The sequence below is a fragment of the Colletotrichum acutatum genome (assembly GCF_030867785.1).
Source record: "Colletotrichum acutatum strain CBS 112980 chromosome Unknown BDZ83scaffold_48, whole genome shotgun sequence".
Taxonomy (NCBI): domain Eukaryota; kingdom Fungi; phylum Ascomycota; class Sordariomycetes; order Glomerellales; family Glomerellaceae; genus Colletotrichum; species Colletotrichum acutatum.
This window is the reverse complement of record NW_026849042.1, coordinates 150872-172104: the sequence shown is the minus strand read 5'-3', so window position 1 is coordinate 172104 and position 21233 is coordinate 150872. Positions and strand designations below refer to the sequence as shown.

Sequence of the window (21233 nt, the reverse complement as noted above, 5' to 3'; positions counted from 1 at the left end):
CCCAGTGGAGGGCGGGATTGTCGCGACGCGCGAGGTTCGTCGGTCGCTCGTCTTGGTGGAACTCCAAAACCTTTTTTCGTCAAGCGTCGCGAGGCCAGGCGTGTTGGGGAACCTTTTCATCCAAGAACACACTCAAAGACAAGCAACGGTACTCGGAAAATGAATGGGGTCCATCAAAGTCGCCGTTTTTGGATTTTTTTCGCCTTGCAAATGCTCCTGGAGCAATTCCCCTGCGTGACTGTCGGGAGGCTATACTGGAAAATTGGACAGAACCACGGGTCCTTGTTGGTTGCTGGCGAAAAGGCACTGAGCTGAGGTCAGCAGCCATTGGCCTGCCGATCCGAATAAGCGGGTCTTCTACCCACGTGATGATCTGGCCCGTGCAGAGAGAAGAGTGGGCTCCACGTTACGCTTACACCTTGGTGACCATGGGTACTGCTACTTGATTCAGGTGAAGTAAGCACCTTTAGAGCTGGTAATTACGCTAAACATCGCGATTAAAAGTTTATGCACAGATGGTAGCTTGTTGAAGCTTCTTGCTTAATATTGCAAAAGTATTGGCTTTATCTGCTTCATGTTCTATGAGATGTTCACAGCATCGTTGCGCTGGATAGAACTTGTGACTTTCAGGATCACAGCAGTGCAGTTAGGACTCCCGAAAATGCTCATTTCAAATAGAAAACACACATTGATACAGATTCTCAAAGAAAAATGCTACTATTGGTATTCTCACAACGGTGTCCAGACTAGCTACCTATCGTAGTTACATTACAGCCGCACCCTGAATCTGATTGACCGAGTAATCGACGTATTCTCAAGGAAATGGGTTTATGAATAGGCGTTTATTTCTTAGCCTTGGCCAGACCAACGGCGTTCTTGCCGAGGTCGTAAACGGAGTACCACCGGCGCAGGAAGGCATCTCCCAAGATGACCAGGGGGCCAACCGGCTCGGGGAAGTCCATGCCCTGGAAGGTGGAGATGCAGCTGCCAGAGACCTCCAGGACGTAGTCGTAAGCGGAAATGCTGAAGTTGTAACCAGAGAGAGTGAAGGTGATGTCGGGAAGCTCGTCACGCTTGGAGCACTCAACAGAGTACTGGCCGTTGTAACCCTTCTTGGCACCGATCTCCTTGTTGAGCAGCTCAGCAAGAGCAGAGGGGAGGACGTTCAGGGAAGTACCGGTATCGAGGATGGCACCGTGTCCCTCAAGGTCAGCGGTCTCGTCGCCAAGGGTAATGGCGTCGAGGTCAACCTCCCAGTAGGCCTTGCGGCGGAGAGGAATGTAGGTGATCTTGCCCTCGTAGTGAGAGTCATCGAGACCACCGAAAGTAGCCTCGCTCTCGTCGCCCTCCTCGTTGGTGTCGCCGAGGTAGAAGGCGAAGACAGGCTCGTCGATAGCCTTCTGGTTAACAAGGTTGTAGAAGGGGGGAACAATCTTGTTGACGGAAATGGTGTCGTAACCAAGACCAAGGATACCGTCGAAGCGGCCGAAGGCAAAAGCAAGGCCAGGCTCGCTAGTAGCCTCGGCAAAGTCCTGCTTCTTGATCTTGAGGTCGCCAATGGAGACGTCATCCTGAGAGACGAAACCAGTCAAGCTGCCAGAGCCGTAGTGGATCTCGAACTCGGAGCCGTTGGACTTGTAGGTGGAAGACGACGAAGAGTCGTACTTGGAGTGCAGGTAGCATGCGATGCTGCCGCACTGCTGGGAAGGAACCCACAGGTTGGAGCTACCAGTGTCCAGGACAACCTTGAAGGTCTGGGGAGGAGTACCGATCTCGATCTCGGAGAAGTCTAGAGTGCGAAAGTTAGCTGGCTGATGGTAACCAATAGAGGAATGGATGAGACATACACTGAGCGTTCATGAAGTTGCTCACGGGCACGGGGTGCTCGCCAGTGCTTGTGAAGGGCTTCTGGTTGAACATGGCATCGGCATGGCTGTCAGGGCGAGCGCCCATGTACTTCTGGCCGAGCTGTCTGACTTGGTGCTCGATGGGAACAGAGTTCTAAGATGCCAGCAGTCAGTAAACATTGTTGCGGAGATGCAAGGCGATGGGTTAAACATACAAGCTGCTCCTCGATGGGGACCTTCTTCAGCTTCAGCTTGTGGACTTCGGCCTGGGCCGCGCCCAACAGCACGGCCGCGGTGAGGAGAGTGCTCTTCATCGTGGCTGTCAACCTCGATTACCCAGATTACGATGGTGTTTGGCGCCCTGCGTCTTCGTGCTGGTGATACTGAGGAGATGGCGGTTGAAACGGATGGGGGGGATGATGATGTGTTGACGGGGGGAAGATGCGGAAGCTGGGGCGGCGCCTGTACCTATTAAGTAGGTAGGTACCTTTGCTGTGGCAGGCAAGTGTGGCAGGCTACCCAGACTTACCTTAGCAACTGCGCCCCCGTGACAACCTGCCCACTCGCCTCCGCAAGGCACGAAGGACCATGACGCAGCACCCGATAGGTGCAGGTATCTTATCTGCCTATCAAAAGCTGGGGTTGGCTCGATAGATCCACTTTAGTTGGCTGGGGGAGCAACCATGGAACCTAAGACGGCGCGGAGCTGCCCCAACTCGCCCAAGGCACGCAGCGAGTTAGAAGCCCGAGACAGAGCTCCTGGCAGCTCTCACACACTCGGTGACACTGACACTCATACTGCTCCCGTCTCCATCTCTCACACTCGCAGGGTGATGCGGCTGCCACTACGGAGCTTGCGTGTCTGATCGCGTGTCCCTGCAGCCTTCTACACCTCGATGCCACTCAGTTGATCCTGCGCTGGGGAGAGATGCGCTGCAGCACTGTTGAACGCGCTGGAGTGCAAGGTAAGCAACGGGCTAACATTGCGACGGGGACCTTGCCATCACGCAACGAGGTGGATTGATGAGATAAGGAAGATAGCTCAGCTCGCCTTCGGTAACCGATTCCCTGACCCTCTCTTTCTCTCCCTCTCACTCGGGTATCCGTGGGTCAAGCTTGGCTTGCTTACCTTATTGCTCCAACATCCGAAGCGTACCGCGTGCCTGAAAGCCCAGGTGCCTGCATCCGGACGGACGCCTTGGTACCTGAGGCCATTGCATAGATCCTCCACTAGGCTGTCTCGGAGCTCGGGGCCAATGTGGATGCGGCCTAGATGAGTCAGCAGCTCTCAGGAGCAGAGCGTGACCCATGTTGTTGAGCTAAGGTATCGAGGCCTTCCAGGTTCGCTCGCGCCAAATGCGCTCTGTAGATGGACTAAACTGCACGCAGGTAGTCGCAATTGCCTCAGTGTTGGCCCAACTCACACTTTGCAACTGCCTCAACTCAAAGCTGGAATCTCATGGTTCATGTCAAAGCCGCATAGAGTTTGATGTGAAAAGTCTTGAATTATCTAGAGTTGCCGTTCAGACACTGGCCAATCACAGATGCTCTTGAAATGAGCTAGGAGAAATGCAACTGTCTTGACACTCATATTTCGCCGACATCGCAACTGTTCCATCTTGGGGTCTTTCGTGTAGTCCAAGTGCATCAACGTTGCGATGAATGTAGACTTGCCTCGCCGACTACATTGTTTCAAGCACAGAGTTTCTACGATCGAAGCTATAGCTAAGCGCTGAGACGGATCATCGCTGTCTGTTTCAAGAATGGCTCTTCCTTCTCGGGTGGTTTTCTCGACGCGATGCCCCCCAGTTTCCCCCAATTTGTCGAGAACGAGGTGGCTGGGAACTCACCCACGATGCACATCAACCCATAGAATTCGTGCAAGTTGCCGTTCTTTTCGAAGAACAGCTATCAGCCTGTTGTTGAGTCACAGTTCTATTGCCACAAGTGGCCCGCTCCTAATTGTCCCGGCTCACCCGAAGCCTTCCTGACTAAAGCTCTAAAGTCGGGAGTCGTGAGACGGTTGAGGCGGGGAGGTACACTACGAGCAGCTACACTAAACGGCCCAACCACATCCCCGTCGTCGTGAAATGGGGTCCGTTTCCTCGATGACTCGTGGAACCGTTCCAGAATCGGAGTCGAACGGACCCGCCACAGGATGTGAGTTCAGGGAAACGTCAGGGAGGGGCCGTTTTAGCGTTCCAACCGGGAACCACTTACAAAGTGGTGAGCCACACCGGGAACCACAGGGAGCCCACCAAAGGCCCAAAATGCTCCAAGCTTGCGGTCGCAAACTGTCGAGCGATCCCAATTTAGCGAACCAAATGCCTCCGAATTGTTCCCTGCCATGCCTTAGATACCTTAAGGAAAGGTAAGTATACTAGTACTTCGTACCTGTGCCTGTAGGTACATTGTCAAGCCATCAGTCGACTATCGAGGGGCCGCCACAGTTTTTTTCTCCAATTCCACCGCGTACTGCGTACGACTACGAAGTACTTACAGCTCGACCCCGCCAATCACACCCCGCCAACCCCCACCGCTTCAGCATTCGATTCACATTTTGCTCCCTCCGATGTTCTGCCAAATTTTCTCAAGCTTTTTTTCCCATCCCTTCATAACCTTGCTGGCCTCCCTCTCTTCCTCTTCTTTTCCTACATCTACTTCTCTTCTTGCCATTGCTTGCGAGAATCTTTCTCTTCTCTTCTTCAACTTCACATCTACGATCCTTCGTAACACCACACATCACAATGGCTGCTACTGGTTCCTACTCCCTCCCCGTCTCCCACAAGGAGGTACGTCTACTCTTTTTTGCCCCGCCATCCTTAACAGAGCTGTATACTGACTCACCGATAGATGTTGGAGAAGTCTCTCATTGACTCCGACCCTGAGGTCGCCGAGATCATGAAGGACGAGATCAAGCGCCAGCGCGAGTCCATCATTCTCATTGCCTCCGAGAACGTCACCTCCCGTGCCGTCTTCGATGCTCTTGGATCCCCCATGTCCAACAAGTACTCAGAGGGCCAGCCCGGTGCCAGATACTACGGTGGCAACGAGCACATCGACCAGATCGAGATCCTCTGCCAGAACCGTGCCCTTGAGGCCTTCAACCTCGACTCCTCCAAGTGGGGTGTCAACGTCCAGTGCCTGTCTGGCTCTCCCGCCAACCTCCAGGTCTACCAGGCCATCATGCCCGTCCACGGCCGTCTCATGGGTCTTGACCTCCCCCACGGTGGTCACTTGTCCCACGGCTACCAGACCCCCGCCAAGAAGTATGTTGCCATAAAGTTCTGACACTTGACCGAAGAATCTTGACTGACTCTCATTCCCAACAGGATCTCTGCTGTCTCTACCTACTTCGAGACCATGCCCTACCGCGTCAACCTCGACACCGGCATCATTGACTACGACCAGCTCGAGAAGAACGCTCAGCTCTTCCGCCCCAAGGTCCTCGTCGCCGGTACCTCTGCCTACTGCCGTCTGATCGACTACGGCCGCATGCGCAAGATCGCCGACTCCGTCGGCGCCTACCTCGTCGTCGACATGGCTCACATCTCCGGTCTCATTGCCGCCGGCGTCATCCCCTCCCCCTTCGAGTACGCCGACATCGTCACCACCACCACCCACAAGTCCCTCCGTGGCCCCCGCGGTGCCATGATCTTCTTCCGCAAGGGCGTCCGCTCCGTCAACGCCAAGGGCCAGGAGACCCTCTACGACCTCGAGAACCCCATCAACTTCTCCGTCTTCCCCGGTCACCAGGGTGGCCCCCACAACCACACCATCACTGCCCTCGCCGTTGCCCTGAAGCAGGCTGCCAGCCCCGACTTCAAGGCCTACCAGCAGAAGGTCATTGACAACGCCAAGGCCATTGAGAACAAGTTCAAGGCTCTCGGCCACAAGCTCGTCGCCGACGGGACCGACTCCCACATGGTCCTCCTCGACCTTCGCCAGTTCAACTTGGACGGTGCCCGTGTTGAGGCCGTTCTCGAGCAGATCAACATCACCTGCAACAAGAACTCCATCCCCGGCGACAAGAGCGCCCTTACCCCCTGCGGTCTCCGCATCGGTACCCCCGCCATGACCTCCCGTGGATTCGGAGAGGCTGACTTCGAGCGCGTCGCCAACTACATTGATGAGTCCATCAAGATCTGCAAGGAGGTCCAGGCTTCCCTGCCCAAGGAGGCCAACAAGCTCAAGGACTTCAAGGCAACCGTCGCCAGCGGCCAGGTTGCCAAGATCAACGACCTCCGCAAGGAGGTTGCCGAGTGGAGCGGCAGCTTCCCCCTCCCTGTTGAGGGCTGGCGCGTTGACGCTGGCATCTAAATCATGCCAGCGGCTTGTGTGGCGACAAGTATCCCACGTATGCTAGGGAGTATGACGTGGGAAAAGGAGTAGATCAAGGGAGGGAATCGATATATACCACTCTGGGCTTTGATTAGGCCCAGTTCAACAAAAATGGTTCAGAAGGGAATAAGCGTGGGGCGACCCAAATCGTCAAGGGGGTCCGGGTTCCGCGCATGACATTTAACATGGTTCATGAACAAAGGGAAAATGTGCTTCAAAGAGCACTGCTGCATTTTATATAGGCGTTGCAATATTTCAAGCGGAAAAACAAATACCGGGAAGGGTAAAACAAAAATTCTGGAGGCGGGAGTTGGGGGTGGCGTTCTCAACTGCGGCCATATTTTAGGTAGCTGACTGCTTCAACGCGGTCAATCGCTCAATGCAATCAACACGTTGATAAGCAAGCAAATGTGTCTTCTACCTGTGTTCTATCGATGTTTGAAACGTTACCGTTGCGCCCTGTTTGTGGCGTTGAGACATTCGAAGCTAGTCTCGAAGCCATTCATGACAATGTTCTATGTCCAACATCTCATGCCGACGAGAAAAAGTTAGTCCGATATTAGCGTTCTTTGATGTAGAACCTCCGTTGTAAAGTATTATTCTCGACTCGAAAACTATATCGTTTGCGCCAACTTCACAATGGACTTGTCTTTCTTTATACGTGATAGCTGCTCAGCCTCTTGTCTGAAATCAAACAATAACCCTTTCTTCTTGGCCCTTGTCCGTTCACAATGAGCTTGAGGCTGTCCCACGAAACTGCCTGAAGGCGGGTATACATAATCAACAGTCTTGTCCGAGGTCTCCATCTCGTTCTCCTTTCGGCAGATCAGACAGCAAACACAAACACTCCACAGCAATACACCATCTCCTCGAACACACTTAGCCATTAACACATCATCAAAGTTGTAAGTCACCAACCCCAACTAACGAGCACAATTCTTTCACTCCTGCTCTCACACACCAGATAAATTATCACACCTCATCCCGAAGTCTAGGTAAGCTTCCACCACAAAGATGACCAGACTAATATCCCTCCCCGTCATCCTCCTCACCCTCGCCAGCATCACACCAGCATTGACATTTTACATCCCCCCTTTCCTAAACCACCCAAACAGCACAAACGTAACCTACCACATCCCACCTCCCCCTCCACCATCCTCATCCCCCCCGGACAACAGCATCAACGACAACATCAACGACATCTCCAACCTCCAAACAACAGATCCCTCCTCCCCCCCAATCGGCCCTTTCTTCTTCCGCGGCAACCGCCGCTACGAAGACGAGATCTGCGGCGCCTCCTCCTTCGTAGGCATAACCCGCTCTACATCCCCCCAAACAACAGACTGCCTCCTCCTCGCCGACGAGGCAGCAAAAGAGCGCTACGTCTGGTACGCCCGCGGCTTCACCGACAACACCACCATCCTCGGCATCCGCACCCACGGCACCTGCAACTTTGGCATCCGCCCGCCGTACGCGGACGCGCTCCCGGCCATCGAGACGGGCTGGTACGTCGGCGGCGTGGACGTCGCGGAGGTGGTGCGCACCGCCGTGCGGGATTACAATGTGAGCGGGCAGACGGGCGCGAGCGGGATGATGCATTGCTGGGCGAATAGGGAGAACCATGTTGATGTGCAGTGGGCTATTTACGGTTCTGGGGAGCAGGGCGAGGCGGGTTACTTTTGGGCGCCGCCTGTGCCTGCGAAGTCGGGTGCTGCTGGGAAGAGAGGAGTTGTGAGCACGGGTGTAATTACAGGTGTGTTGGTTTTCTGGTTGATGTTTGTTTGGTCCATTGTGAACTGAGTATGGTAGGTGAATGGTGGTGGGTACTTGGTCTGGTAAGTTGCTAGAGAAAGGGTACAATATTGGATGCCATACGGACTTTGTGTAAGGCGTCAAATAGCTTGGAAGTTCAGCGAATGTAACAGCAGTGATTTCATGTGAAAGTATCTCTTATTTGCTCTAGCACATGCCTCCTTTGCCTAGCTTTTTTCGGATCTTGACTTGTGGAATTTCTGAAGTGGCTCAGGAGCGTGATGCCCCATTCCAGCCGCTGCCTCCGCGATCTCGCCAATTCAGAGTTTCGTGTCATGTTGCCTCAGCCAACTTTCCGAGTCGTCCGTAGCACGAGCTCATACCCAAACCTTGATGGCTTATCCAGACTGTCGGGATCGTGCACAGCTCGCACACTCGTGCGCCTGCGAAGAAGTCTTTTTTGGCGTCGTGACTGTAACGTGACTCAACGGTATTCTGGTTTCGTCTTTTTGGAAGATAAACGGGTAATCACCGCTCTTCCACTCCAGACGACGGTAAAGTCGTCGTCACAAAGCTCTGTGCAGCCCAATCGACGTAGCATCAAACCTTGATCTACTGGAGGCGTTCACGCTCATGCCTCGGTAGCTGTCGAGGACCACAACGTGTTGCATCGTTGACGCTCATTCTTTAGAACCGTGACACCGTGGCGAAGTTCGTAAGGCGAATAGTCACCTCGGAAGATCTGAAGGACTGCATATATGTGTGGTCTGTTAGGCAGACCCAAGCAAGGCTGAACTCTGATCCGATGTGAACGCCAGATCGCCAACCACTTGACGAACATGTTCGTCTCATAGTGGTTCGGATGAAAGAGATGGGAATTCAGCTACGAGGCACGGAAACTCTGTGGTACTCAACAGTCGGTGTAAGTTAAACTGCCAGGACAAATGGGGGCACAAGGAGGGCGAGGGGATGCAAACCTTCGATTTGTCATGGTTTCCACCACTTTGGATTCTATCTCGTTGCTTCGAAGCAAAAAAAGCCGTATCCTGGGTTGCAGTACTAGTTGATCTGTGGCTATTTGTATGTCTAGCCCGGGAATAGCAACATAACACGAGGCTTTGTCAAAGGGTTGCAACGGGAACACGGGAACCAGGTACTTGCATTTCGTAATGAAGCCAAGAGGAGCGGTCTGAAAGTCTTAGTTTCCGTAGCTGTCCCTTTTGGCTAGGGCAGTAGTCAAGTATTGGCGTCGTGAACTAGTTCCGATGGCAGCCGTTGAGAGTTTGTAGGCGCCGTCCTGAGTCAAGACGGCGTCACGAACTCACGATAATCGGATGGAGATCCACTTGTCGCTGGTCAGCTGTCCTATTCTTCACCGTATCATCGGATGGCGTTGGGGACCATGAAAGGTGATGCGACTAAACCCGTGTTGCTTGAGAGTCGTACCTGATGGAGCAAAGAGTCGTGTGAGGTCTGTTGAGAGCTGGGAAACAAAAAACCAATGTTGCAATGTCGTCGGGCTGTCAAAAAAAAAAAGTCAGAGAATAGCAGGCGTCGCATTGTGTCACAGGAACACACCCACGAAGCAGCCTCTTTCGAGGTTCAACCGCTTTGGGGTGTGTTCAAAACTAAAGTTACATGTGCCAAGATGCCCAGCCAGTGCTGTGTTAGTAACCGAATCTAAGAGCACAAGCGGCCGTGTCGGCGCTGCATAATGCATATCTGGTAGTGGCGGGATGGATTACATAGAGACAAAACAGTGGCTTGCGCTAGGCTGGATATCCGTACCTTAACTCAACGATATTGTGGGTGCACGAGCTTGAGAACTATTTCGATATTGCCGCTCCTCTTTGAGTCACCAGACCAGTCTAGTGTGTGCAGCGCATTCGCGCATCAACATAGAGCGAGGGCAATGATTTCTTCGCCCCAAGTAGGACTCCATGTATCCTTATTCGCTCTTCATTGGTGGGCCGCTCAGTGGCTCAGCTTCAGCGAAGCCTGGTGAGTCAACATTTTATCATCTTATCACGACAGGCGCTGTAAGTCGTTGCTGCTCACGTAGGCGTCTGAACGACATGACAGAAACAGCGCAGAGGCGAACGAGTGTCTCTCGCTTTGCTGCGGGCTGCGGGAAGGATGGAGATGGACAGAGACAGGTATGTCAGAGACACAGAAGGAGAGGAGCAGAGCAAAAGGGCAAGAGATCAAAGAGAGACGAAATCGGTGGCGCCGTTTGTATGTTTCAAAACGGCAAGTCTCTAGCGGCATCGTTGTCGCCCTCCAAGTTCCTTCTTCGTTACCCCATCTCCCTTCTTTTCCTACTCCTTCTCCTCCTTGGGGTGTCGTGGGTGTCATGTACTTGTGGACTTGTGGGTGTGTCTTCAAAGTCGGAAGGCGGGTGAGGCGTCGTTGCATCGATAGTGGAGGACCCCGGCCATCTCGCACCTGCAGATGATGTGCCGCGACGTGACTACCAAGTACACTATCCGTAGCAACTAGCAAGGCCAGGGCACCAATGGATCTTCAAATCCTTCCCCCCAATTGCCCAAATTGCCCAAACTGCCCAAACTGCCCCTTCCCTGTTGCATTCTGGGGTTAATTTAACCACCCGAGCTCATCCTGGCAGGGGGCACTTCACAACAGGTGTTCCATTATCCGTCACGACGCACTTGTCCTAACCAAACACCCATTCAGCGGAACCTCCATATGTTCAAGCCTACCACTACCCCCTGAGTCCTCAAATTGGGTCTTGTCTCTTCTTTCCTGTCTTCGATCGTCATTTGCGTTCTCTCCGCGTTCGATGTGGCTCGTGATTTCTCTTCTCTCTCTTTCCGTTATTCTCTTCTTTCTCCACCGGCCTGAACCGCGGTTCCAGTGTGACCAACTCGCCCGGCGTGCTACACTCCATCACCAGGACGTCCACGACCCGTCTGCCTTCTCTGTTATTTAACTTTCGCAGCCTGCTTATGGCGCTCCGCCTTCCCAGGACTTGAGAACGAGGCGCTGGACGCTACTTGGTCAACTCGACGCGCAATATTCATCCGCCTCATCTTGGCTCTCAGCTTGGGATTTCTGCGACTAGGTAGCAGGAGTCCCCTAATATAAAGACGGTCCCTCCACCTTCAAACCCCGACTCTACTTTGAGCCGCACAAGGTAGTCCAAGCCCATGAGCATCAGCAAATCGTAGAACAACAAGCCGCATTAGTGGCAAGAAATTAAGCATTCGTTAAAGAACCCCCTGCTGCTGACTCGGGCTCGAGCAAGCAAGTATGGTAAGCTTTCATCTCATTCTCCTGTTTGCGTTACGGAACGGCCCGCCGCTATGCTCGTCAGCATCCTTGTTACACCTTCTTCCTCTTCCTCATCCTCATCCCACTCCCCTTTCCCCTAGTCCTTCTCTCGGCTGTCAGCTCGCTCCCTCTCTTTTTGTTGCCGACATATTTCAGAATGCATACAAGTATGGCTCTTGGCACTGACCATCACAGGGGTCCATCAATAAGCAAGTTGCACGCTACGAAATCAGCGCTGTCTTCACTCATCCTGACGCCTCCGTCGATATCGTCCTGGTCCATGGTCTCAATGGTCACCCGAAAAGTACATGGACTTCGTCTTCGTCTCCGTCTCAACTTGACGAAGGTGTGTTCTGGCCCACAGATCTACTACCGCAGTCCCTGGGAAAGACCCGCGCCAACATCTTGGTCTATGGCTACAACGCAGACGTCTATACAACCGGTAAAAGCACAAGTGCAAGTGACAACTTCATCTACCAACATGCTCAGACACTGGTGACGAACCTCACCCTCTATCGCAAAAGTGAGCGCACGGACAAGAATCCCATCATCTTCGTCGCACACAGCCTGGGTGGCATTCTTGTTAAGCGAGCCCTCATTTATTCCAATGACTTGAGAGACAAGAACCAAGAAGATGCCAGATCTATCTTCGTCTCCACCTTTGGAATCATCTTCCTGGGCACGCCACACACCGGATCTGACATGGCAACATGGGGTATCGTTTTGCAAAAGATGGCAGACGCCATTGCGCCCAAGAAAATGTTTGAGAGCGAGTCGGTACTCCTCAAAACCTTGAAGAAGGACAACGAGACTCTGCAAAACATCAATAGCCACTTCCTCGACTTTTACCAGCGTTTCAAGATCCACATGGCCCATGAGAACCACAAGACTGATATCAGAGGAACGATGGTGACGGTGGTGGATGCGAGTTCGGCCAGCCCGCAACTGCCAGGCGTTGTTTACTACGGCATCGAGGCCCCTCATTCCGGAATGTGCAAATTCAACAGCAGCAGCGCTCCTGGATACAGAAACGTTTCAACCGCTATTCGGGCGTGGGCAGAAGAGGCTCCGCCAGTGATTCGAACCCGCTGGAACATTGAATTGGACGACAGGAGGGCTAGAGCACAATCCGAGGCAGCCGAGATCACTCGCGAGTATGGCAGCCCTCCAGAGACTGTGATTTCAGGTATGCTTCTCTTTTCCGGAAACCCATACCATAATGAAAAGCCAAACGTGAATCTTCATTCTGACACATGCATCAAGAATATAGATATGTTCCAGCAGCTCAACAATCGTCACCTGTTGACACAACAAGCACCCGATCCGCTCCTGTTTCTGACTCTGCCCCCCAAGTCTTGAACTCTGGTCCTCATTTCGTTCATCCTGATCGATTCCGACCCAACTCGTTTTTCAAAGGGCGAGAGGACTACCTTGCAGATCTTCACAAGCTGTTGAAAGACCCGAAGAGGCGCTCAGAGGGGACATCTGCGGTTTTAATTCAGGGCATTCCTGGTGTCGGGAAAACACATCTTGCTCGACAGTACTACTTCAATCATAAGGACCAGTATTCTGGGGGCGCATACTGGATCAGGTCTACCACGTTGCAAGACATGGAAGACGGGTTCTGGCGCATTGCGAAAACCCAGGCTATCAAGGGCATGGCTGCTCAAGGACATAAGAAGGACTTGTTAAATCCACACAACATGGTCGATATCGTCAGACGGTGGTTCAATGAGTCAAGCGATTGGCTGCTAGTGTTTGATGGCATTCGCGTCAACGACAAAGCGATTCTCAAGTACATACCCGACCGGCCAAACAGCAGTCTCATCTACACATCAACTGACCGGTGTGATCCTGGGTCTCATCTTCTTGACAACCCCAGCATGATGAAGTTGCCTCTACCACCCATTCAAGACGCACAGGAGTTGTTGCTCGAAGAAATGGGAAAGAAACACCCATACAACACTGATGATCTCAGACGAGCTCATGAATTGGTACAGCTGATGGGTCGCCTCCCTCTGATGATTCACGCCGCTGCTGTGAACATGAACACCACGAGGGAACCGCTTGCAAAGTATCTCAAGACCTTCCGAGACTCACCAAAAGTTGGTGAGCTTCCTGCATACATGGCCATTCGAGATCAGTTGCAGAGTCGCGGTAATTACGCCGCGTTGAATTTGATCTACATACTCTCCTTCTTCAGTCAATTCATACCGGTTGAGCTACTGGCTCTTGGCTTGGGAGCTTTGGACAAGCGAACACCTGTGAAGACGGAAACAACAAAGGGCAGAAGGAGCCTGACACAGACTTTCGTTACTTTGATAAGCTTCGCCCTTATCGAACGAAACGAAGCTGATGACGTCTCTTCCTCGAGCTCGCAGAGCGGTCTCAACACGACTCCTGAGCCTTTGGATACACTCCGTGTTCACAGTGTTGTACAGGCGTTCTTTATTGAATTTCTTGCCAAGGAGGGACAGCTGCATTTCTGGCTGGAGCGGGCCATCCGCGTCTTCTGCGCGTCGTTCGACGAAGCCTACACCAGGATGAACGATGAGCCTACCACTGGCCTTCCCGAAGACTACAGACAATACATTCGGCACGGCAGGAGGTTGAAGGACCTTATTGACCGTCATGTCATTGATCGCCCGACTCACCGGTCCACAGAGCAACCTAATTCGCAGTAAGTGGTGAAATATCTCATAGTCCCATCGCAACTACTGTTATGCATCAATGCCCTGTCCAAGACCTATGGCTAGATGCACATTCAATCTCGGTGCTGTCTTGTTTCCATCACCCTCTTCTATTCATTCGGTACAACTCTACAAAAAGCTCGATGAAGAGTACTGACGTTCAGAAATAGAACCGGACCTGTGGATCTTGACGCTGCTCGAAATGATTTGGAAGAACGACTTTCGAAGGTGCCCGCAGACCTCAACGACCTACAGAGGACTATATCTACCCGAATCATTGACGGAAAGGAGGCTGCCCATAATTCTGTTTTCGAGCGCATGAACAGTTTATCGTCGCATTCCACAGACGCCTCTGGTGCCGCTGTACTCCCTCAATCACCAGAGGCCTACTTGGTTGCATTGGAGCAAGAATACGAATTGCCGCTGACAACCCATAACCCGGTTCACTACCACATGCCTTATGTACCTTATGTGGATGAACAGGCGTCTCCGGTTGAGTACCAAGGGTCCGAGGATCGAACCATCACTCCATACCCGCCCGACATTGAAGAAGGTCCATACAACGACACGGCCGACACTGCGTGGACTGTTGTGGCCAGACACCGGTCGGTGAAGAAAAAGTCGCTGAGGCGCTACCATGATCGTGGAGGGGCATGGAGAGAGACTGCCGTAGCGACAAACGATCCTCGTGTGAGCATCAGTCGGGAGTCTGCAAGGGGCCTCATCACCCCGCCTCAGTCTTCCAGAGGGGGCAGATCACCCAGTCGCTCCAACGTTTCCGCAAGAAGCGAAGCTGAGGCCGAACTGCTGTACATAAAAAAGGGGTCACCACCACCACCTCGTGGCGGTGGCTACATACACGACAAGGGCAGAAGCTCCAGTTCCGGTACATCTGCAAGGCCAACCTCGATGCTCGGAGCTTCAATTTACGCCAAGGCCGTGTCAGGCACCGCAGCCGAGGAGGAGACCTCCTTGTTTCCTACTTTCGCTTCTCCCCCTTCACGGGCCGCGACAATCGACAGGAAAGCTGCTTACGATGATCGGTCCGTCTACAGCCTACAGACCGTGAACAGCCGAACGCCTTCCACAGCTCTCAGGCTGAAAGAAAACCAATTTCCAAAGTTAAATGATTCTGGTAATGTGTCTCAATCGACCGAACAGTCTCGCCAATCGCAAATTCAAGAATCCACTTCGAAGCCGTCCTTTCAAAAATTCCTCCGCCGCTTGGGCAGATCCGTTAGTGGGGGAAAGCGTCACGAAAAATCAGGCCAAGGAAAGTTTTCTTCCAGCGGTTCATCGATCTCATCCATTCCGAGATCGTCGGAAGAACTCCCGTACACATACCAGGAGGATGTGAGAACAGCGAACTCCAGCCCGGGTCTGGCTTACCCACAACAATTTCCCTCCGGATTGTCCGTTGTCACAAATCAAGAGAGTAGTCTGCGACAGCATCCCCTCGATCGGCAGTCAAATTCCCAGCCACCTTACACATACCAGGATGAGTCTGACAATGATGTTCTTTCCCAGTCTGATCCATGTCTGGGCCGCCCAAGTCTGAACGTCTTTCCCGCTGAGAATATGGGATATCGGCCGCCACCGCGGCAGGTTCCATCTAGCACATATAAAGACAACTATCGGCCAGGAATTCATATGGATCCTACGCCGCCGAATGGGTATTCATCGCAGCCAATGTCTAGGAACCCGAGCTCAAACCCTCGATATGCGACAGCGGCTGGCTCAGCAGGCACAGCTTTGAGCAGCAATAGCGGAAGCGTCAGGTCAAGTATCCCTCATCGGCGAGCGCCGTCTATGGTGGAGACGGAGCCCTCACCGCGTCTTTCCCCAATAGAGATGGACCAGACTTCTTACGACATATGGAGGGATAGGCAGCCCGGACAGCCCATCGACGAGGCGCTATTTGGACGCAGCAATATGCCTCGCCGACTGCCTGTCGGTCGTGTCCCTAGCTTCATACGGGAAAGCCCGACAATGAGTTCGCGGTCTCTCCCTGGCAACAGCGAACCAATGTCTAGATCCGGGTCCGGGGGCATCAGAACTACAGATGGACGGCTCATCTCATTTGGCGACATTCCAATAAACATTGAAGAAGCGGAACGGCGGCGCATTCAGGCAGATGACAATCGACTCCAACGCAGGTATGAAGAGGCGGTGGAGCTTTCGCGACAAGTCAGAACTGGTGAGGCAGACTCAGAGTCTCCTCCAGAGTCAAGCCCCATAGGGCTGGGGCTACGTATGCCTTAGAAGGCACCACAGCCAGATAGCAAGCCTGGCGCAAAACGCCATAGAAGGCGTCTTTGACGAAGAACGGAGCTGGTAGATTGGATTTCTTGTTCGAATTCTGTCTTACTTGAAGGCTTGCGACAAAAGTGTTGTTTGGGGGAGGCAAGAGGCTGGCGCTGAAACAAAACAGAACGGAACAGACCAGGTGTTTTAGTCATTGTATACTTCTAAAGCGGCCTTGGAGGCCAAGCGTTTCTTTTGTTCAAGGAGAGTTACAGGTAGAGTATGATTCAAGAAGATTATGGCGCCCAAATGCTTCATCTCTTCATATGACTGTGAATTAGGTGATTTACATCTCTGTTGACAACAAGCCATCCTTCTACAATGCCACCTCGGGACCTGCGATCTTGGAGTGTTCAAGAGCTGCCTTACGGCCACAGCAAGTCTTCGTTTTCTGGTATCTAGTCCTTCGGCGCCAGCATGAGCACGTACTCCCGCGTACTATGCCCCAGCTTAATCATATCCTTATCCCTCAGCTCATAATACCGACTCTCCGCAACCTTGTCCCCATTCAGCACCGTCCCGTTGGCGCTCTCGAGATCGATGAGGTACGGCTTCACCTTCCCGATCCGGTCCCCGAACTCGTTCCGCTTCTCCACGTGCCGGAACTGGATCACGGCGTGCTGCTTGCTGATGCTTGGGTGCTCGGCCGCGAAATCCACCACGGCCGCCTCGCGGCCCATCAGCCAGCAGCTCCGCAGGTTCAGGTCCACCGTGTCGACCACGTCGTCCCCCTTGAAGACGAAGAGCTTCCACTGGTCGCGCGCGGGCGGCTTGCGCGCCTCGGCGGGTTCGTGGTATTTTAGCGCGATGGAGGTGCCGTCGGCTTGTTGGACCGAGTTGGAGGCCGCTGCGAGGAGGCCCGTTGTGCGGAGGTTGGGTTTTTCTTTTGGTTTTTCGGGTTCTTCGCCTTTGGAGACGGCGAAGGAGGCGTCTTGGTCTGGGAGGGGCCCCGAGCGGCGGATGGGGCTTGTGGGCGCCGTGAGGCGCTTGCGCTCTTGGGGTTTGGTGTTGTTATCTTCTGAGTCGGAGGCTGGGCTTCGATCGCGGTGTCGGCGGCGACGGGAGTCTTTGTCCCTGCTGCTGCGCTCGTCATCTTGAGGGGATCGCCTCCGCCTGTGTCTGTCGCGATCGCCGCGATCGCGGTCTCGTGAGCGGGAGCGTTTCCGCGCGGAAGGGTCTGGTGAGCGCGAGCGACGGGACGTCTCGCGCCTGTCGCATGATCGAGATCTTCGTCGTTCTTTGCGTGGTGGTCTGTCCGAGCCGCGATCACGATCGCGATCACGTTCACGGTCGCGGTCGCGGTGGGTGTCGCTGCGGTCTTTGCTGCGTCTGCGGCGGTGGCTATCGCGATCTGTGGTGTCTCGTTCTCGGCGGGGCCGATCCTCGTCGTCTTGGTCGTCGTGGCGGCTACGTCGCGACCGCTGGCCACGGTGCTCTTCGTCGGAGCCCATCTTTCGTGTTGATATTTATCTTGCACTTGGGGCGCGGATTGGAGCCGACGATCGTTAGGCAGTTGCGTTTTCCGCCAAAACTCGGCTCCTGTTTTCGCTGCGCAACGAGACTCTCCAACAAGTCCGACGATTCGAGCTGGGGCAATTGACCGTTAGGAGATACGAGTGCCTTCTCTGGAATCACAATCTCGACAATGTTGCTTTAGGCGGCTATGAATTCGCCAGGAATTTCACCAGGAGCTCTGAGGTCATCCCGCAACGGACGTGCATTTTAGCGGCTAAAGGATAAGCCTGGCGGCCCCCACACGCCGTAGTGCCCGTCAATCACGGCCCCACCCCGGTCCCGTCTTCATCCCGCCCGGCCATCCTCGACCACCACCGTCGTCCGCGCATTCGCAGAATCACAAAAAACCACCAGGACAAAAACAACAAAACATCACGGCTCCCGCCCTCACATCAAAACAACACGCCCACTTACCTCAACAGCAGCAAATAATCCACCAACACCACAACATTTTCAGATCCATCCAAAACATATAGAAATCAATTTAGACCGACAATCACAACCACAAAACGATTCGGGACTAGCCCCTTCGCGTGCTAAACCCGGCCATCTGAGGCCTCAAAGGTCGCACAGGGCTGCCTCCACCGAGTAGCGAACAAGAGGGTCTGTAAATTCGGTTTCACTGCCGCGCTCTCACGCCGCTACTTTGGAACCACTCGCCCAACTGTCAACGAGAACAGAATCGCGGGACGTTATACATAAAGGGTAGGGGCAGGGCGGTTTCGTAAGTTATGGTTTGGTTCCTGTGATGGGAAGGAAGGCAGGTGCTGTGGTGGGGACTGCTTGCCTCCTTCTCAACCATTGGACCGTCGTGATTTCATTCGGACTTGGAGCACGTGAGGGCACGAGGGAAGCGAGGGATGAACATCGTCTGCCACATTATTACGGGAGACCTAGGTACGAGACAGATTTACTGGTTGATGGCTCATCAGATTGTTAGATACCCTGATTCTATACCTCTTTCGCGTTGCGCTAGTTGCGCCGGCTCATCTTCCAATACTTCAAAACGCTCCTTTTCTACCTACCATCTTCCCCGCACTCCTCGATGCACCCCCGGATTATCATGCGAGGCTGAACTCGGTAATCTCTCCCATCTCGTTCTTCGCTTCCGCTCCAACCTTGTAAGAAATCCTCCACCGCAATTTGATGGATTGCACCTTGCGGTTCTTGTCCCCAGCATGCCATACTTCCACAAACTGGGTCACACCTCTGCTCTGCTTGGGAGCCAGCTCTCGCCCAGTCTGAGGCCTGAGGCCAAGTTCGTAACCCTGGTTAATGTTAGCAAAATGACCTATCTGGAGATGGCACGCGCAAGACTGACCTTTGTGGCGGCGAGCTGGTAGTGAAGCTCTGAGATGGGCTGCGCAGAGTTGTTCGAGAAGGCGAAACTAAGGTTGATCGCATTGCCCGTCCCCGTTCTCCCTGCAATCATCTCAATCTTAACAGTAGAATCGCTAACAGTCGCCTTGTGCTCCTTAGGCTGACTAGGCGCTTCAGGAGGGAGGGCTGACGAAAAGGCCCATTCGTCGTCGTCGTTTGCGGCTGGTGCTGCTGGCGCGGGCGCGATGGCGGGGGCGGGAGCTGGGGTAGCAGGTTTGGAGGAGAAGATGGGGGATCCGAGAGCGGCAAAGGGGTCGTTTGAGGTCGTGGCCTGCTGCTGGGGTGGCTTGAAGGCAGACATACCAGACGGCTGGGGTGTGCCGGACTGAGATGCTGAAGGAGAGGTGAAAGAAGCGAACTGCGAGAAGGATGGTGGCTGGGGGGTTGCAGTGTTGCTCATAGGTCCCTTTGCGCTGTTGTTTTCCGTCACGGAAGAGAGCAGCGCCGGCCCTGGGATGTCTAATTTTGGTCAGTATGTTGATGCGTCAACAACAAAGACTCTGTTTGAACATACTCGAGTTTGCTCCAAATCCCAGAGTCAAAGCACCTCCCTGGCCGTAGCTTGCTGAATCGTCCATGGAGAGACCAAGAAGGTCGTTTTCGATGCCTGCTGACTGCGAGGCCGGCTGACTTGACGATGAGCCATTCGTTGTCTCTGGCTCGCCATCAAAGTCGATCAAAGAAAGCTCTTGCGCTGCGCTCTTGGAAGGACCTGAAGTCGACGGCAGCGGCGCACCACTGGCCACCTTCTTGGCGGCTTCAAGATCCCCCTTCTTCATGAACTTGTATCGCTCCACTGTCCGATGTATGCTGTCATTGATCTCCAGCAACTTCGCGACAGCTTCGTGGTCATCTGACTCCTCCTCACACATCTTCTGGATCTTGGGTTGAGCGCTAGACAGAGCAGCAGCAAGCTCAGAAAACACATCTCCATCCTGCATCGTGTCGCCTTGTTGGAAAGCTTCCAGTCTCTCTTCGAGCAACCTAGCCTTGGCTTGAATCTTGGCAACCTCCTGAGCGGCCTTGGCGCGGTAGTCGGTCTTGGATCGAGTATCGTAGCCGGCCATAATCTTCATGAGACGGTTTGCCTCCTGGAGGTCCTCGGGTGTACCTCGTCGAATGAGCTCCTGGAGCTTAGCAGATTGCGCCTCGCGTTCCTCTTCTTCCATTTCCTCGGCAGATTTCAAGTTCTTTGCACGTCAGTATAGCTCCAAAACACTGTCAACGATAGAAAAGAGCGCTTTACATCGCTGGGGTTGAGCACGGCGGCGTCATCCCGCCTGACTTCGGGGAACGTGTACCCCTTGTAGCTCAGAAGACGATGCATATCCCGGATGAAGCCCAAGTCCTCTTTGTACCTGCTCGTTTCGCATATCGTGCTTCTCCACTCCTCAATCGCCTCGAGGATCTTCATCTGGACCCTCGTCGCCCGTATCGGGGGTCGCTCGGGGAACCTTCTGACGAGCTCATTGAGAAACTCCTTTGTGCTGATCTGCAAGTGGAAGGGGTAGCCACAGTTCTTGACGCAGATGTCGAGCAGGTTGATCGCGAGGAGGGCCACGTTGGGGTTGCGATGGTTGATGTAGCTGACGATGGCGACAGCGGCCTCGCGTGGAGCGGAGCCCTTCTTGGAATTGATCAGGTCGGAAATTTCGAGGTTCAGAGCGAGGTTCGGCTCGTAATTCTCGGGACTGCAGGCGGCCTGGATGAAGCGCTGGAGCTGGGACGGCGTGGGAGCGCCCATTTCGCCCCAGCGGTCTCGGGCCGCAGCTCTGGCTGATGCGGCCTCCATCGTCGTCGTTGCGGCTGTTGCGTTCGTGGGCGGCCTCGGGCGGGGAGGTAAGGGAGCTATCTTGGCGAGTTGGGGATCTGTCGTTCGTCCAAGTTTCTCAAGGTGAGAAGCGCATCCGAGGTCGGTGGGTGGGTTGAGTTGGCCGTGGAAGAATTAATAGCTGGCCGAACGAGCGCCTGCGAATTGGACAGATTGGATTAGGTCGGCGCAGGCATCCCTCATGAACCCTGTGATAGGTACCGATGGCATCTGTGGCCGAGTGACGAGGGGCTGCTGAGTGACAGGCGGCGCGGGAAGAGGAGCCACCAAAAGGTGGCCTGT

General features: G+C 53.8%; 8 protein-coding genes across 8 annotated transcripts; 5 read left to right on the top strand and 3 right to left on the bottom strand.

Annotated features, from left to right (window-relative positions):
* Positions 1–842: 842 nt before the first annotated feature.
* BDZ83DRAFT_699680 (eukaryotic aspartyl protease) lies at positions 843–2488 on the bottom strand (the record flags this gene model as incomplete). The annotated part of the gene is made up of 3 exons (XM_060511416.1): positions 2063–2488; positions 1848–2001; positions 843–1789 (listed from the first exon to the last, which is right to left on the bottom strand). The coding sequence occupies exons 1-3, from the start codon at positions 2159–2161 to the stop codon at positions 843–845; spliced, it is 1200 nt and encodes a 399-aa protein (XP_060364811.1). The 5' UTR covers positions 2162–2488.
* Positions 2489–4594: 2106 nt separating this feature from the next.
* Positions 4595–6167, top strand: BDZ83DRAFT_577835 (serine hydroxymethyltransferase; the record flags this gene model as incomplete). The annotated part of the gene is made up of 3 exons (XM_060505060.1): positions 4595–4639; positions 4701–5116; positions 5180–6167. 3 exons carry the CDS (start codon positions 4595–4597, stop codon positions 6165–6167), a joined length of 1449 nt encoding a protein of 482 aa, XP_060364810.1.
* A 1035-nt stretch (positions 6168–7202) lies between these two features.
* On the top strand, positions 7203–7988 carry BDZ83DRAFT_719696 (putative necrosis-inducing factor-domain-containing protein; the record flags this gene model as incomplete). Its single annotated transcript, XM_060512204.1, has 1 exon — positions 7203–7988. The coding sequence occupies one exon, from the start codon at positions 7203–7205 to the stop codon at positions 7986–7988; it is 786 nt and encodes a 261-aa protein (XP_060364809.1).
* Positions 7989–11492: 3504 nt separating this feature from the next.
* Positions 11493–12137, top strand: BDZ83DRAFT_539902 (Alpha/Beta hydrolase protein; the record flags this gene model as incomplete). Its single annotated transcript, XM_060503391.1, has 1 exon — positions 11493–12137. A coding segment is annotated over one exon (645 nt), but the record flags the coding sequence as incomplete, so codon positions are not given.
* Positions 12138–13915, top strand: BDZ83DRAFT_577997 (lipa and NB-ARC domain-containing protein; the record flags this gene model as incomplete). The annotated part of the gene is made up of 2 exons (XM_060505078.1): positions 12138–12417; positions 12495–13915. 2 exons carry the CDS (start codon positions 12138–12140, stop codon positions 13913–13915), a joined length of 1701 nt encoding a protein of 566 aa, XP_060364807.1.
* A 162-nt stretch (positions 13916–14077) lies between these two features.
* BDZ83DRAFT_326908 (uncharacterized protein) lies at positions 14078–16403 on the top strand. The gene has a single exon (XM_060502395.1). It carries the CDS (start codon positions 14240–14242, stop codon positions 16181–16183), a length of 1944 nt encoding a protein of 647 aa, XP_060364806.1. The 5' UTR covers positions 14078–14239; the 3' UTR covers positions 16184–16403.
* A 57-nt stretch (positions 16404–16460) lies between these two features.
* BDZ83DRAFT_621821 (SMAD/FHA domain-containing protein) lies at positions 16461–17966 on the bottom strand. The gene has a single exon (XM_060508289.1). The coding sequence runs from the start codon at positions 17674–17676 to the stop codon at positions 16624–16626; it is 1053 nt and encodes a 350-aa protein (XP_060364805.1). The 5' UTR covers positions 17677–17966; the 3' UTR covers positions 16461–16623.
* Positions 17967–18801: 835 nt separating this feature from the next.
* BDZ83DRAFT_578039 (VHS domain-containing protein) lies at positions 18802–20912 on the bottom strand (the record flags this gene model as incomplete). The annotated part of the gene is made up of 4 exons (XM_060505079.1): positions 18802–19008; positions 19062–19579; positions 19635–20310; positions 20367–20912. The coding sequence occupies 4 exons, from the start codon at positions 20910–20912 to the stop codon at positions 18802–18804; spliced, it is 1947 nt and encodes a 648-aa protein (XP_060364804.1).
* Between the last annotated feature and the right edge of the window lie 321 nt (positions 20913–21233).

What these genes read in the sequence shown, in the direction of transcription:
- BDZ83DRAFT_621821 (XM_060508289.1), bottom strand. Translation starts at nt 17,676, where the DNA reads ATGGGCTCCGACGAAGAGCACCGTGGCCAGCGGTCGCGACGTAGCCGC.
- BDZ83DRAFT_326908 (XM_060502395.1), top strand. Translation starts at nt 14,240, where the DNA reads ATGAACAGTTTATCGTCGCATTCCACAGACGCCTCTGGTGCCGCTGTA.